The sequence below is a fragment of the Hyalella azteca genome, unplaced genomic scaffold, assembly GCF_000764305.2.
Source record: "Hyalella azteca isolate HAZT.00-mixed unplaced genomic scaffold, Hazt_2.0.2 contig3122, whole genome shotgun sequence".
NCBI lineage: Eukaryota > Metazoa > Arthropoda > Malacostraca > Amphipoda > Hyalellidae > Hyalella > Hyalella azteca.
The window spans coordinates 43163-59397 of record NW_025933375.1 but is presented as its reverse complement, the minus strand read 5'-3'; the positions used below and the strand labels follow the sequence as shown (position 1 = coordinate 59397).

The 16235-nt window shown below is 39.0% G+C and overlaps 1 protein-coding gene across 2 annotated transcripts in view; it reads left to right on the top strand.

Moving 5' to 3' along the window:
• LOC108674308 (blastula protease 10) overlaps positions 1-16235 on the top strand; it is a 35043-nt gene that overhangs the window by 12290 nt on the left and 6518 nt on the right. The window contains exons 1-3 of one of the 2 annotated variants that reach the window (XM_018162246.2): positions 12664-12788; positions 13613-13660; positions 14771-14948. In XM_018162246.2, the coding sequence (XP_018017735.1) occupies positions 12702-12788; positions 13613-13660; positions 14771-14948 (313 nt within the window). In that variant the 5' untranslated portion in view covers positions 12664-12701. Of the gene's footprint in view, positions 1-12663; positions 12789-13612; positions 13661-14770; positions 14949-16235 lie in introns of those variants that run through there. The other variant, XM_047885786.1, reaches the window with a different exon arrangement.

Genomic DNA, 16235 nt, shown 5'->3' with positions numbered 1-16235 from the left:
CTACACATAAGAAAGAGATATTACATACATTGGAGTAAATTAGATTACATTAGAGTACATTTGAGACATTCGAATACATTAGAATGTACGCATAACATTAAGCATGTAATTATATACGCATTTCGACATGAGGACTGACACGCAACGCACGCAAAAAAGCACTTGATAAAAATGTATAACTATAACAACCTCGCAAAATATTGCTAAATTCAATTAGAAGAGATTGTCCAACATATTTAATCTGACTCAAAAGACACTGGATGAATTGGCTTGAATTTGTAAAGCTTACTCGCATTAAAGCTGATTAATGTACCGATTAATTAAACACTAATTATGAAATAAGTTGAATAATAATAATGAATCATTTACTAAATTAAGTAATGTGAATGAAAAATGAAAGATGAAGTTATTAAGCAAATCTAATTCTCAAAATGTATTATTTGGAGCGTCGAAAAGTACACTGAGAATATTATGCTTTACAAACTCGCATCAATAGTACAGCGCGCCTTTATTCGCACTATTACTATACAATAAGTTGGAAACAGTAAGTAACTATAAGAATTATGACAAGTGAATCCCCCAAATATAAATTAATTGAGTCTTTAAAAAAAGCAAGGTGATGGATTAATTACAGAAAAAAGTTTCTGATCCCTAAAAAACAAAACCTGCGTGATTGATCGGTTTGCAGAGGCCGTACAAAAGCAGCTCTCTGCTCATTCCCAACCGTTTCTTACTACAACTCGTGTCCTACTGCCGTCAATGACTCCTTCACGATGTGACGTGTTTGACATTGCCGGCCTCTTATAAGCAGCCGTCACTATCGAGGATGACCTTCAATCTCGCTCAGTTAACTGTCCCACAGCGGGACTCTGCCGTATCAGGAAGGCAGAAGAACTTCCCTATTTACATAGTGTCTTGGAACAACCCCACTACTCTTCGGATGAAACAACCCCACTTCTCTTCCCCATCTTGAAACAACCCCACTTCTCTTCCCCATCTTGAAACAACCCCACTTCTCTTCCCCACCTTAAAACAACCCCACTTCTCTTCGATTGGTGATGTCGTGACAATCTCTTGATTGTCATTAAATGCAATTAGTTATTTCTGCCCTTTTTATCGATGGTTCGAAGAGTACGTGTCTCGTGTTGAATAATTCTTTATGGATTGTGTTCCTACAAAAATGACTTTTAATTTTGTATGATCGGATAAACACGTGGGAGACAGTTTTTTAGAATCTACCGAAAAAAGTTTGCACTGCTGAATTTGATCGCTGGTACATCACAGTAATAGGCCTTTAATGAAATAATATTTCCGCTTGCGTAATACAAAAATATCTCTGAGCGATACATTCGAGCAGAGCTGGAAAATTATTTGTGACATAAACCATTAGCCGTTTAGCTATTATCAGAGAGATGGGGCAGTATTTATGCAGATTATGTGAATCATGTACAATTAATCACGGGTGTAATGAACAAATCCATTTCTTAATTTTTGGTATCTCCGTGGTCTTGGGGTATTCATGGCTAAAATTCCAAGATTATCATTAAATTCGTGACTAAATGGAGTGAAGAATGAAATTACTTCACCCGTTATAATCCATTTTTTGTGTGCTGTGTGATTTATGTTACTGTGATGGTGATAATCGGTTTATTCAGATTCATGGTAATTTTTTTATTCAGTCAGTGGTCGTAATTGGGAGCCGATTTCCTCCGTAAGAAAAACGAAAATTGTCGAGACGATCCAACGCGTCATTTTGTTCTCTAGCTATCAATAATGATTACGAACTATAGGTCAAAGTGATGGGATAATATGCTTCAGTTCAAGTCTAATACCCAGTTGTCACCGGCAATTTACAACGGACTCTTTTGACGTTCAACCTTGCGCAACTTGTTTCTGTTCCACTCTGATTTTTTTCAGTTCGCTTTGGAGACATTTCACTTGAAGGGCAACTTTCAACCACCTTGTCAAGGTGACCTTTAACCCACGAGACTTGGGATTTCATGCAGAATTGTTCTCGTGACACAATAGACCGCCGCAATTCGTGCATGAATCTGTATCGCTTATGTATTGTAGCCGTAACAAAACTACTACGCTTCTGGCATTTGTCCTGTTAAGAAATCTTTGCAACCTTAAACCATATATATTACATCAGGGTGTGGGGATTCTATCCACAGAGATTTTTATCTACTTGGGATGGGTCATCCGGAGAAGGTCTCAATTCACGAACGCGAGTCGTAGTCAGCGCGACAAGAACGCGAGTTCGTCGGGAACAGCATGGGTAAGCATCAGGCATGCGGGATCCGTTATTTTGATTCCAAGTAGGACTGAGATTTATTTGTGTGGAAAAATTACTTCAATCTTCGCTTTTCAGCTAATGAGCCTCTAATTAACGCAATCGAATGAAGAAGACGGGTGAATTTATTTGTTAAAATGTTTATCAAAATAAATTGCACATTCAAATTTGCTTAGAACATCAACAATATTATCGTTGGTTTTATGAGTGTTCGAACTCAGCGCAACTATTCTTTTGCTCCTATTCGGTAGAAGCCAGAAAAATTTGCAATGAAATATCTTAATAATTTATTCCCAGGATTATCTGTGGAGTGAGTATCTTGAAAAAGTTCTTGTTTTTAAATTCAGGAATACAAATATTTTCGCGCTGCAGAAGCTTGACAGAATTGAAACAAAAACGCAAACTAAATTGCATCGAACGATGTTAAATGGCTATTGTTGATGGGATAACAATGATTCAAATATTATATGCACTTCTATTCCAACTCAAGTTATGTTATCTATAGAAACATAACCTAAAGAGCTTCATGTCAACTACATGACCGTGACAATATTTTCTTAGCGTGGCTCTGGTTTATATAATCACTTACGTCTCATGTCAATCTAGTCAATGAAGCGACAAATACCTGCGCCTGTCCACGTGTCTCAGCGCGCTTGCAAACAAATCAAGTGTAAACTTCCTTCTGTGAAGAACGGTGTTCGCAAAACAAGATGCACCCAACATTTGAGTTTGGCGCCTGCTTGCACAGCGACCTTCGAGCGTGGCCCGTACTTCCTGAAGTAACGGAGCGGCGTCGCCTCAATAACTACTGTTATTTCTCATCTCTGAGACCCTCTTCTAGTTTCTCTGATCTGATTAATAATATATTTTGAAACATTATTTTCATTGTTCAATCCAAGCCTCTGATAGTTGCAGGTTTCAAAAGCCATTGATTTTTGACAGGCTTTAAGCTCTTTATAACTGAAAGATTTTTATGGATCTCCTAATCCGATTGTTGTTAAATGATTCTGTTTCAAGAGTCTCCGCGGTTTTTTGTTTTAGCCAAGCAGAACACCTGCCATTAAGGTAATTGAGATTATACAACCCTGACAAGTAATACCGGTCAAGGTAAACGACCTTTCACATATACCATGCAGGGAACGAGGCGCTAAAGTAAATTTATTCTCTAGCATTCACGTAAATTTTTTATTTGTTTTATCAAGAACTTGGAACGTTCAGTACATTTCGCGTTGTAGTTTAATTATGAATTAGGTAACGAGTGATAGTGAATGAAACCAAGTGGAAGAAAGGGGGAGGCATTATCAGGTTCTCGAACCGATAAAGTGTTATCGTATAGCATCAGTACGAGTTTGATATCAATCCTTAACGTAGAGATAGGATTGATTTTGAAATATAGTCATCGTTTCTGTCACCCAGATCTTGAACGAATTATGATGAAAGAATATCGACCTATTCAAGAAATACTTTAGCATATGGTATTTAAGACCGGCGTCGTCGTTGGTGAAGCGCCGTTAAGGTCTTGGCTCGAACCAGAATAATGCCCTTGAAACCGGCTTGGCACGCTTTATATCGCTTGCTTCATGACGTAATTTTAAGTGCGTCACCATACATGTACGGAAAAATATCAATCGTGCATGCCCGCGAAGGCATCGAACAAGTACCTGTCTAATTTCTGAATTCGTGACATTTCATTCCAATCCTCGCTATTATATCGTTAGTCGAATCATTTCCCGCTTTCTCGTTTTCTCGTCACTATTTAACACGATACATTATTCTACCGCCTTCAACTTTCACTTAAACTTGTATTTATTCTTATTCCTTGAAGCGAACGGCTGATCTTCCACGAGCCGTCGTGTTCTTCGAACTCTATAATTTTCTTCCAAAACGCAAGCGTAACCGGTTCTGTTACGTACGAAACAAATATTTGAATCTAAGAAGTTCTTGGAACAATGTATGGCGTAATCTATCGCTACGCATAAACTCGTTAACACGCATTCTCCTTGATACAGTAATTCGATATCATTGCGGTTCACCTTCTTGTGGTCCAAGATTCTTGGCATCTGAGGTATTACTATTACATTATTATTATTGAGGTTTTACATTATTATTTCTGAAATGATTACGTTCGTCTAAAGAATGCTTACTTCGAAGATTTGTGTTCCGTTGCTGTTAAGAAAGTTGTCATGCATCGCGCCGATCACATTTCCTGAACGGAAATGACACGGTTCTGCATCACTCTTCAACAACGAAAGTGGTTTCTCATCACTAATAAGAAAATGAAAAAGTTGAACAAAGCTAAATATATGCAGGTATTTTACGCATAAAGATTATTGACATTCAAAAAGAGTCAAATAGAAAACAGTTCACTAGAAAATTTTTGCTCAGAATAAGTCAATTAAATAATTACTTAGATATAGATAATTCATTGAACGTAATGGTGTAAAGCATATGCTTTATACGCAGATCTTTGAGAATAAAAGAAAATAAGCCAATCACAACCCGTAAGGAAATGTAAATGGTTGGAAAGTCAGAACCTCTGCTGAGTCATTGACCACATAAGCTTTTGTAGTTTATAATACAATATTTCCTTTCTTTAGTTTAACCATCGTCTGCTCGGCTCCGTTATCAAATTTTAATATTGTAGTTTTACCTCTGTCATTATCGACATGAATGGAAGAGGCTGTTACCTAATGAGATAAAATCGACGATAAGTAGCTCGCCGTACTTATTCTTATCACTTCCGCGTGAGACAAGCTTCAGCTAGTTGATTCAAGACTCGGCCTATCAGAGACTACGTATTTGCCAATAACTACATAACTGATACTCGACTGATTGAGTACGCCTTAAAGATGTAGGGAATTGAGGTTAAGTATACAAAGTACGTACATAATAGAACGTCGGGACGCATCATTGACCCTCTACCGCCGTATGTCACTCTCCGGGAATATAAATTTCAACATGAATTATACGTAAAGTATTGATTGTAGCAACCTAAGGACGTTTTTTACGTAATAGAGAACTTTTTAAAGTTGTCGTACGTGGTGGCAATCATCATTGCAAGTCATTTTGCGCTCAATAGAACGTTTCCAATCTGGGAAGTAGGCTTGTGACAATATTGCTCAGGTTACTCATGTCAAGCGGTAGAGGGTTAAGTGAGTCGAAATTAATTGTTGGCTATTTTCTATAATAAACTTTGCACACAAGCGCAATATTATCTATTCTAGTTAAAAAATTCCGAGGGAAATTCCGCGAGTCGAGAAATTCGGCGACTACTTCCAGGGATGGGCGCTTGAAGGCACGGCGGCGGCGAGTGAAGGAGCGCAAGTTGAAGCCAGAGGAGTTCGTGATTCTTGCATCGATAATTTGAGAGCATTAACTTGAATTATGAATTATTTATCAAAATAATTTAATGATATCTGCAGAATAAAACTATATTGAACGAATCGTAAGGTAACAAATATTTGAAGGGATGTCATAAATATCGTTAGTACTTGTATGAAATGTCTAAGCTTACGAAACTATAGTTCGAGTTTACAATTAGTTTTCGAGACATTCACTTAAAAATGCTTACAAGTGAGTGTGATCACAATGTTACACCAAAGAAGAAATAAATAAACTTAAAATGCATGGCCGACCAGCATGACACCCAAAATCCATGCACTGGTATCCACCTCCACTGCAGTAAACTTCCATTGTGTTCGAGTGCCACCGCAGCCCAAATAAAAATAAGAGTGGCGCACCGATGATTATAGGTCGCGATAGTAGTTTATACGTGGCGTAACAGTGAATGGCCAGATCTGCCAAAAATCGACAATAAAACATCAATAAATCGACAGGATGCGGGTATAGGCGGCAGTCATCGATGAATCATCGATAGCACATTGCAAGCAAATCTCTTTCAAGCCACTGAAAACCGTTTACCTACACAGTGCACGAAGGTATTTGCCACCGTAATTTATCCAACGTTGGAAGGTGTTATTGGGTTGCGGGTCATTCAAGATCAAGACGAAACCATGACTTCGTTCTGTGTGCTTGGCTTTTAAGATTAAGTTAAGTTAAGAAAATTTAGCGTGAATTAGGTAGGTACCAATAAAACTGACAGACAGAAGCAAGGTGGTAACAAAATTTTCAAGCCAAAGTGAAGCCACTGGCCATGTATCAGACTGTTCCTGCTATAAATTGTCCGATGAACAATGAAAAATTTTTTTGCAATAAAAATGTTTTTCCAATGATGACGTCGAATCCGATTTTTCATGTTCACCTGAAATATTGCATAAATTTATTGTGAATTTTGCGTGTGCGCCAACTGGCTGTGTTTGCGTGGTGTGTACAATAATTAGTCTTAATAATTGAGATCTAATTATTGTACCATTAAGTATAAATTGTTTGGATGTATAAGTTGTTCTATAATATTTATAATATTCTGAAGTTGCCCCATTTATCTAAACTCAAAACCCATGTTGACGTAGTCGACAGCGGCTCGGCTTTTTTGTGAAGCACAGCGGCAAAGCAGCAAGCGCAGCGAGCGAAGCCAGTAACACGTTCATACCGGTTGGGTTGACGCGCCGCCGTTCTACTAATCTTTACCTTGTCGTACTTGAAATATGTGCTTTCCGGGGAATTTGCTTGTCACAAAAGTATCCTTTTTACCAAGAGAATACGAGTAAAAATTAGGCTATCTATCCTGACTTCGATAGTGAAATTTAATATAGTCAGATAATTATTTTGATTTTAAGTCTAAATTTCTAATAAAGTGGCCCCGGTATCTTTCAAACGCAAAAACAAACTAAAGATTAGGCTGGAGAAAAATAGTGAATAGAAGTGGTGCAGGTATTTCACGCCTGACATTTCAAAATATTCGAGTAATATCAATTATTTATTTCACGTAAGAATATTCTTGGTGAAAATATATCGAATCAAACCGCTGTCAAAATTGGTGTAATGTTCACAATATGAAACTTCGATACTTTTTAGGTATTTTCCCGTAGCCTATACGCTGAGCTGTAGCATCGTTCGTTATGGATAAATAAAGTTTCTTTCGGCGGCTATCTACTGGAATGTAGCAGCATGTTCAAATAAAATTGTTCATGGAACCATCTAATCATCACGGTTTTAGCATTAACTTCTCTCATCTGATAAAATTAATATTTGCAATACTTCAATTAAATGTTTTAAAATTACTCGATTGCCATGTCCTCTCGTCGATTGCCATGTCGAGAGGCTCGTCTTCGCGTGGGGAGATCGGAGTTCGAATCCTGCAGGCAGGGACTTTCTTCAAGTCGATTTGTCACGAGGTATGTGTATGGTACTCTGATAATTTGTTCATGCTCCATGTCTGACATTGTTACTTGTACTGCCATGGTGGATTTGCATACGTAGCCCTTAAAATGGTGAATGTATGAAGCAATATCAGTAAATGCAGAAGCATCGGATTTTAAACTACAGGAAAATTTTTATTTACTTCATTTTAAAGGCCGGTCCACACGCTCAGTTTTCACAACGATTTGTCTGCGCAGTTTCAAGTCGGAATGAAATCGTTGCAATTTTTAGAGCGTCCACACGGTGCCGACTGATCCGAGTAGTTTGCTCAGTTTTGCGCGACCTCGCCATGGAGACGTCTCGGACAAATTTACGGCCGGACTCCGGCCGGTCTCCCCAAATCGGTGAGCATGGAATATCTCTCAAAGTAATGAACGTAGCTAGATAAAACTTGGTACACGTATTCATTAGGACTTAACGGTGATGTTTAGCTCGTGAACATTTTTAGAATTTTACCTTCATTCCTGAGTTATATGACGGTACGTGTCGAAATTTGCAGTGAGCATGACATTTCTTATTCACTACTGTACAGATTTGAACGAAACTTAGAATATAGAAACCTAACCTCCCAACGGCGATGTAGCTCCTGACAATTTTTTAGATTAGATAAAGAACGAAGGCAAAATCGAAAAGAATTGTCTCGTGCTAAACATTACGTTAGGTCCTAATGAATACGTATACCAGTTTTATCGAGCTACGTTCATTACTTTGGGAGATATTCCATGCTCACTGAATTTGGGGAGACCGGCCGCGAGTCCGGTCGTAAATTTGTCCGAGACGTGCCATGGAGAAGGCAGTATTTTGATGAATTTTGGCATTGTGCCTTGTTATAAAAGAGATTGGATCATTTAGGGAATGCGAAGAATCAAAATACTAGAGTTATGGCTTGTAGATGACTTCCCCAGGTCCAGATAGAATCGATTTATTGATTTATTCCAAATTATTTTCGGTAAATGCTCTTCAACTTATTTTACAGCTGTTTCTCTGTTTGCGCTTTCATCGATTTCTTTGAATTTTTCTACTAAGCCCTCGTATGTCTCCACCTTTTTTGTCCCTGTTACTATAGTCCTTGAATTTTACTCGCCAAATACAAGAAAAACTTTCGTATAGAAGAGCAATAAATTTCCGATAACATTACCGAAGGTCCGCCTTTGTTGACCAGAATCATTGAAACTGAGCACAAATTGAATCGGAAAACTGTGCTACCGTCCACACGTTCCGACTTGTCTGCGCAGTTCATCGAAATCTATGCTCTGGAGCTCAGATTTCGATGCAACTGCGCAGTTTTCCCGCCGGCTTCAAAACTGCGCAGTTTTCCCGTCCACACGCAACAATTTAACTGCAACGATTAGAACTTCGCAGACAAATCGTTGTGTAAAACTGAGCGTGTGGACCGGCCTTAAAAAAGTGGCCAGGTGGCTCATTGATGCGCCACCGGTGCCAATGGGTAGTTGTTGGCGGAAGAAGAGCTTTACGGGTAAGGAGGCCATCGGCAGGTTTTAGGTGTGGGATAGGTGGTGCACGCCACCTTTATTTCACCGTTTAAAATCATAGTTACTCCACCTAAGGCATCCGCCGATAGCTATCATAAAAACATAGGTGCTCCACTCTTAATTTTTATTTGGGAGAGAATTCAGCAAAGCGGTGTAGTCAGTCAGCCGTGTAGTACTCGTCATCGGATGTCTAGGATTCCTCAGAGTAAAATATCGAAAAAGTTTCGGCCAACTGAGAAACCCCGTCAGCACTTGATACTGCGGTCCGGAGTGAAGTGGCGAGAAGATATAGTTGCTGGTGGAACTTTCGTTCTGCCGCTAGATTGGCTCCAAGATGGAAATCTTGAAGCAGCAAATTGCTATTAAAAGGACGAAGTTTAGTGGTTGCAAGTTAACAGCATAAGAAACAATAGCGTGGGCAGACAATTTTAATTCGGTTATTGACTTTGCAAATCACTTACGAACAACAAAGCCTTTCCATAATTTTAAAGTAGAATATAATTTCGAAAAGGGAAAAATTCGCTAAAGGCCCTTTGATGAACAAAACAAATAATCAAAACCATTTACAGTCGTTGATATTCGTACGCGAGATTACCTATTCATTTTCATTTTTTCGACATGCAACCGGTGTCATGTGGACATCTGGAGACTGGCAGCCCTTCCGCTTTTTATCACTTCTTCGCTGGTCCCTCGGCTGCCATTTATTCCGGAAATCCAACCTCAACAAAAAATTGAATCTTTGTTCACGTAGACGAACTTGAATGTAGTGAAGCCTCCGTCTTCTTGCTGCGTTGAGTATGATCCGAACCCGTGTTGATCTTTCACCGTCGCCATCAGTGGTCTGAAAGTTATGGCAGTGGTATTCTTCAGGCGCTACTTCTTGGACTATTCGATATCAACTGAGACGCTGAGAGCATTGCGGTTACTTACAGTAAACGCTAAGTTCGCATGTCTTGCTTACTCGTCTCAGAAGTAGCACTATCGGAAGCTACGGTACGGAACAACGGTTACACTTTCTGAGGCCCTTTTCAAGCTCGTTTGTGATTTCAGATTTGACCACTTTTTATTACAACACTTCTCTTTAACTTCACTTCTTGTTTGTCTGTCTGTCTGCTACAAATCTTGTAATCAAAATTTAATACACTTCTACTTATCCTATCGATCTGAAATTTTGCCCACTTGTGTAAAGTTGGAGACAATGCATGAATCAAATGTCAAAATTCATGAACGTAAATATTTGCGTACAGCGATGGCAGTGGTACCATTGGAAAGAGCAGAATTCCAGCTTTCAGATGAGCACAAAAACCGAAAAACGCCAAAATTGAAAATTTTAGGGTAGCCGGTCCCCTTAACGATTGGACTCGCCTGCTGGACAAAAAGGAGCTAGCGGTTGCAGTGTACCGTGATTGTGCCAAAGCATTGGACAGTGTTCCGCATGAGCGGCTGTTGCGTAAAGTGAAGTCTTTGGGGATAGAGTGAAACGTACTGCAATGGATAAGAGATTTTCTAGTAGGTAGACGACAAAGAGTCAGTTTACGGAACCGTGTCAGACTGGGCATCAGTGCGCTGTGGCGTCGTGCCACAAGGAAGCGTTTTGGGCCTATTTTGTTCGTTGCTTTTATAAACGATCTGCCAGAAGCAGTGTCCAGCGTGTGCTCCTTGTATGCCGATGACACAAAAGTTTATAATTCAGTTAATGATGCGTCAAATTAAGTGCAATTGCAAGAAGATCTCGATAATTTAGTTAACTTGGCTGATACGTGACAGCTGCATTTGAACAGCAAGATTACAGTTTGAGAAGACATGGTTGCAACTTGCAACGAGAGGGTAATGATTGAGTAAACTAGCGTGGAAAAAGATTCGGGATTTTATGTTGACAAGAAGCTGAAATTCTCTAGGCATATAGAAATGCAAGCTAATAAACCCGATAAAACTTCTTGGATTGATCGGACGCTCTTTCGAGTTCTTACATAGATGCAGAAACGTTGAAGTTGTTGTTTGTCACTGTCGTGCGCCCCAACCTAGAGTTCGGAAATGCCGTGTGGCCACTGAAACTTGAAAAGGACTAAAGTTTAGTTGAGTGTTCAAAGACGTGCAACCAGGATAATTCCAGGCTTGAAGGGCAAGTCTTGTGAAGAAAGATTAAAGATTATGAAGCTTCCAAACCTCTGTTATCGACGTCGGCGTGTTGGCCTCCTAGAAGTATAGGTATACGGATTCTCATGGTTTATACAAGGTTCAGGGATTACAAGAATTTGAAGCAAGAACCAACACCAGGGGCCACGGTTATAAATTAAAAAACTGCAATGCAACTCATCCCCGCGAGAACACTTCTTGACGCTTCGAGTCACCGACATGTGGAATAGCCTCCCTGATTAGATCGTTGACGCTCCGTGTATGAACACGTTCAAGAATAGACCAGATAAAGCCATGGAAAAATATATGTTCAGACTTGAAATGCCTAGCATCATTTCTAACCCGTTGCAAGTCTAGTAGCTATTTTAAACTATCGTCAGTTTCGAAGACCCGGTCAAAGGACCTGTATTCAGATCTCCTGTGAACAAATCACGAAAAGTACAAGATTCGGCGACAGGCCAAATCAGGCCTATTCTTCGGCGCTGACACCACTATGACATGATATGATTATGATATGGTAATGTGATTAGAGTGTTTCGTCCATAAGCTTCTTATTGCTTTCGTTTCTAAGGACGACTTAAAGTATGAGAAAAATTACAGCTTGGTATCTTAAAACTACATATTGATCGTATTTGCTATTTTCATTTTTATTTAACCAAGCATGGCGGATCATGAGCAGAAGAAATGCGTCCATTTAACACAAATCACAATGATGATACCCGCTCGAAATTTCATACAAGTAACACTAGCAAAACAGCGAAACTATGATTTTTACAATAAAAACAATGCTTTATGATGTAGGAGTACGAGTGCCATCTGGTTTATCCTCACATCCTATCCCCTATATGTTGTAATTACTCGATAAGCTTTTATGTAAATACTTGATGAGCTGCTTGGAAAGTTGCTTTCACCTCCAGCCGTATGGACAAAATGTCCTTTTTTCCTTTTTTCTTCGTATCTTTTAAGCGCATTTTCTCATTTATGGAAAAAAGGCGCTATTGTACTCGCCATGTCCGTCCGTCCGTCTGTCTGTCCGTCCGTGACTTAAAGTTTTCGTCAATGAGAAAATGCGCTCTCTGTCACTCACTGCAGTGAGTTACATTTTTTTTATCTCTAGCGCATGCGTCGCTATTGTCATGAACGGACGGGCTTACTTTTCATTGCAATACTATAAGTAAGTTTTAACTAAAAAATATAAAAGGCCAGTAAACCTTAAATTAAACGACAAATAATTGCCAAACGCAAGCAAGGCCTCTGCATGAAACAATGAGGTTAATCACCGCTCGCTCGACAGAAAAAGGAAACTTCACCATGCACAGAAGCTTCGGCCTTCGCGGGGTGCTATTAGCGCATCGAGGCCTCATTTGCAGGTAATTATTACATGGTGGCAGATTCGATTATCGGTCGCAGTGTTGAAACGAAAGTCTCCATGAACGGACTGCCTGAAGCATCATTGCAGGATGACGCTTGAAAAAATACTACTTGTCATCGTGATCTGTTTGTCTGGAACCGCTGGGCAGATCATTAAAGTCAACGACTCTAACGTGGTTTGTACTCAGTACTGTTTGAACCATTCTTTGTCTTATTTATTTGTTACATAAAAAAATGGAGCGAAGCGAAATGGAAGGAAATGAGCAAGAAGGAAGCCTATCACGTGAATTCCGAAATTTGCTACGATAGTTTTATGAATATATTCATTGATAGTTACTAAAAAGTTGTGCAGTGCTCACATCAGTCTCTGAGATTGTTGATTGATCCAACTGGCGGGGGATTTGAATTGATATTTTGAAGCCCTTCAAGCTTGATGAACTTTAGTGGGGGTGGCCTAAAGCGATCGAGTCGAACAATGGAAATGTGCGTGGCCTAAACCAAAATATCAGGCTAGCTCAGTCTGAGCTGCAGCCTAAAGAAGCTGAATTTATGATTTATTAATTTTAGACCATGTCTGCGGCGTGCTCCAGAAAGAGTAAAATTTAGAAAAACGTGATCATTGTTCGGCAAACAGTAATGATGAAAATTTCAAGGTTCGATCGTAATTTTTTATTACTATTATGACAAAAATGATCGAAAACCTAAAATTCAATGTGTCATGAATTCGATGTAGTAAAAAGCACACTGTTCAAGGAAAACGATTTTCTGTTGCGTGCTTTTGAGAAACTTTTTCGAGGAGTTCTAAAGAATAAAGACTCGAATGAAGGATAATTGTTATTTTTAATATAGGCAGAAGATGCATGCATGGACGCAGTCATTGCTGCATGACCATAACTGAGTTATTTGCGTGTGATGAATGACTGAAATAATTTTGCAGCGATAATATAACGGTTAACACACTTATCATTGTTGTGTTATCATTGTAATTCTTTGCCTTCAGGGTCCTGACTGGCGACGCGATTTCATCCTCAACAACACCAACATCAGCGTAAGTTTCTGATAAAAGACATAAGGACTCGCCTCCGGCCTCCGCAACCTCAACATCAGCGTAAGTTTTTGATATAAGACATAAGGACTCGCCTCCACAACCTCAACATCAGCGTAAGTTTCCGATATAAGACATAAGGACTCGCCTCCACAACCTCAACATCAGCGTAAGTTTCTGATAAAAGACATAAGGACTCGCCTCCGGCCTCCGCAACCTCAACATCAGCGTAAGTTTCTGATAAATGACATAAGGACTCGCCTCCACAACCTCAACATCAGCGTAAGTTTCTGATATAAGACATAAGGACTCGCCTCCACAACCTCAAAATCAGCGTAAGTTTCTGATATAAGACATAAGGACTCGCCTCCACAACCTCAACATCAGCGTAAGTTTCTGATAAATGACATAATGACTGGCTTCCACAACCCCAACGTCAACGTGCAGCCGGAATACCTGACAACATCAACAATATGGACACTAAAAAAGCGTGTGAACGTTCATGTTACATCTCTGATAAGACAGCTAACTATTCAGGAATTATCTTTTTTAATTGCCTTTTATACGAGGAGAAACATGAGCGTAGAACAACGGTTTTCATGAATATTTTCCATGTTTCGCATAAGGTTGCATACATTCTGGTAACGAATGGTTTACTCAGAGTGGTTAGTATAGTCAAAAATAATCATTCATGAAATTAATACAAATAATATTCATAGTTTTCATTTTCAATAATTTAGATGAAAAGGAGCATTCTGAGCAAATTTACTGGCTGACTCTTAATAAATTATCAATTAGTATTGAAGTAAAACTTTATAATAGCCAACATTGGAAATGAAAGCCATAATTTCACAATTCAAAGCTATTTCGGTTAGTCTTGAAAGAAAACACAGTCTACTTAATTGTTGATCCATTGCTGACACCAGAAACTCTATGGCTCACCTAGGATATTCAAATTTTTTCAAACTTTCATATGTATGTTTTTAAATTAATGATCCATTATATTGTACAGCCTTATGAGGCTTATTCCGACGAGCTCGTGTGACCAAAATTGTCAGAGACCCAGAATTTGCCATAGATTGCGATTAAACTAGAACATTAATCCTACTTCAGTTGGAGTCGCTGGTCGTGATTCTGGAAGATGATACTCCATTCATGCAAGAATTGTTTGACCTGTTCGTGGATGAAGAAGAAGAAAAAGAGACTCTGCAGTCAATCTGGCCACCCGGGATATTCAACTGGAAGGCCAACAGCGAAGGCTGGCCAGAAGTCTTGTATAGATTCTACAACGGTGAGCTATAAGGTAGCCCACGGTAAACATGTGTTCTTCAACGGTAAATTCCTCAAAGGTAAACAATCAGTTCTAAAACCTTAAACTGTGAGTTTTACTACTGTTAGTGGCATATAATTCTACAATGTACACAATTGCGTCTGCAACGGTAAACTGTATATTCTAAGACGGTAACCATCACTTTTGCGAAGGTAAACTATTGATTCTAAGACGGTAAATATCACTGTTCTCTAGCGCTAAACTATTATTTCTGCATCTGTGAACTAACAGCTACACAATGTCAACTTCGTCTCTATTTAGCTGAACCTAAATTTCCCATGTCGCTTAAGAACTCAATTTCTCTCACCATCGTTTACTGATGGGTGAATGGTTGATGGGTGCTTATTTTTATCTTGATTTTCACTTTTATTTGCGCGATCAGTTTGTCAACAGTATCCTTTGTCATTGAAGATTAGGAAACATTCCATCCCGTCGGCTATTTGTCGTTATATAGTTCGTAATTCGTTCATAATTCTTACAATGAATTTAGCATAACGTTTTTTCTGCAAGAGCCGTAAGTACTGTCAAAAATAGCTACGCGTATAGAACACCGTTAGGCAATCATTGACGGCTTTTCTAGCAAAACCCACTAATCGCAGACTAAAAATAGACAGTTATGCGTAGTTACACAAGTATAGATAGCACGCCTTCTGGCCAATACAGCAGGTCTTTGGACCTTGAAATAAAGTTCGGTCGACATGCGACCCGCATCATTTGTTGTCAATAACGTGCTGTACATGACGTGCTGTACCGCTCCGGGGCCATATATATATATATATATACTTTCAAAATTCGCTAAGTGAACGTAAGTACTTACGCTCTATTTTATTGTTTATGATTGGTGGATTTTACTTGAAATGACGTTAATGATTGGCTGATAAACTTACGATCTCTTAATTTTTTTTTAAAGTATGGGCCCTGATCACTTTCAGATTAATGAGAGACTCTGCCCAAATATCGATGCACTTTCTACCAGCGCGTGGGTTGTCCTGACTCTGACCCAGTTATGGTACAACAAAGAGGATCATCAGTGCTGCGTGTAGAAAGTGACACTATTTAGACAGAATGACCCATTCACTTTTCTAACATTAATTGTGCGATTAGTGTTGCTAGTGTTGCATTTATTTAAATGGAATCTATTACAGAAATTGGCATGGGAAACATGCAATTCCCTTATTTAATGAAGATTCTTCATAATCAACAAGTAAGAAATTATTTCCTTTCTTTACAAGACACGCATTTGTATCA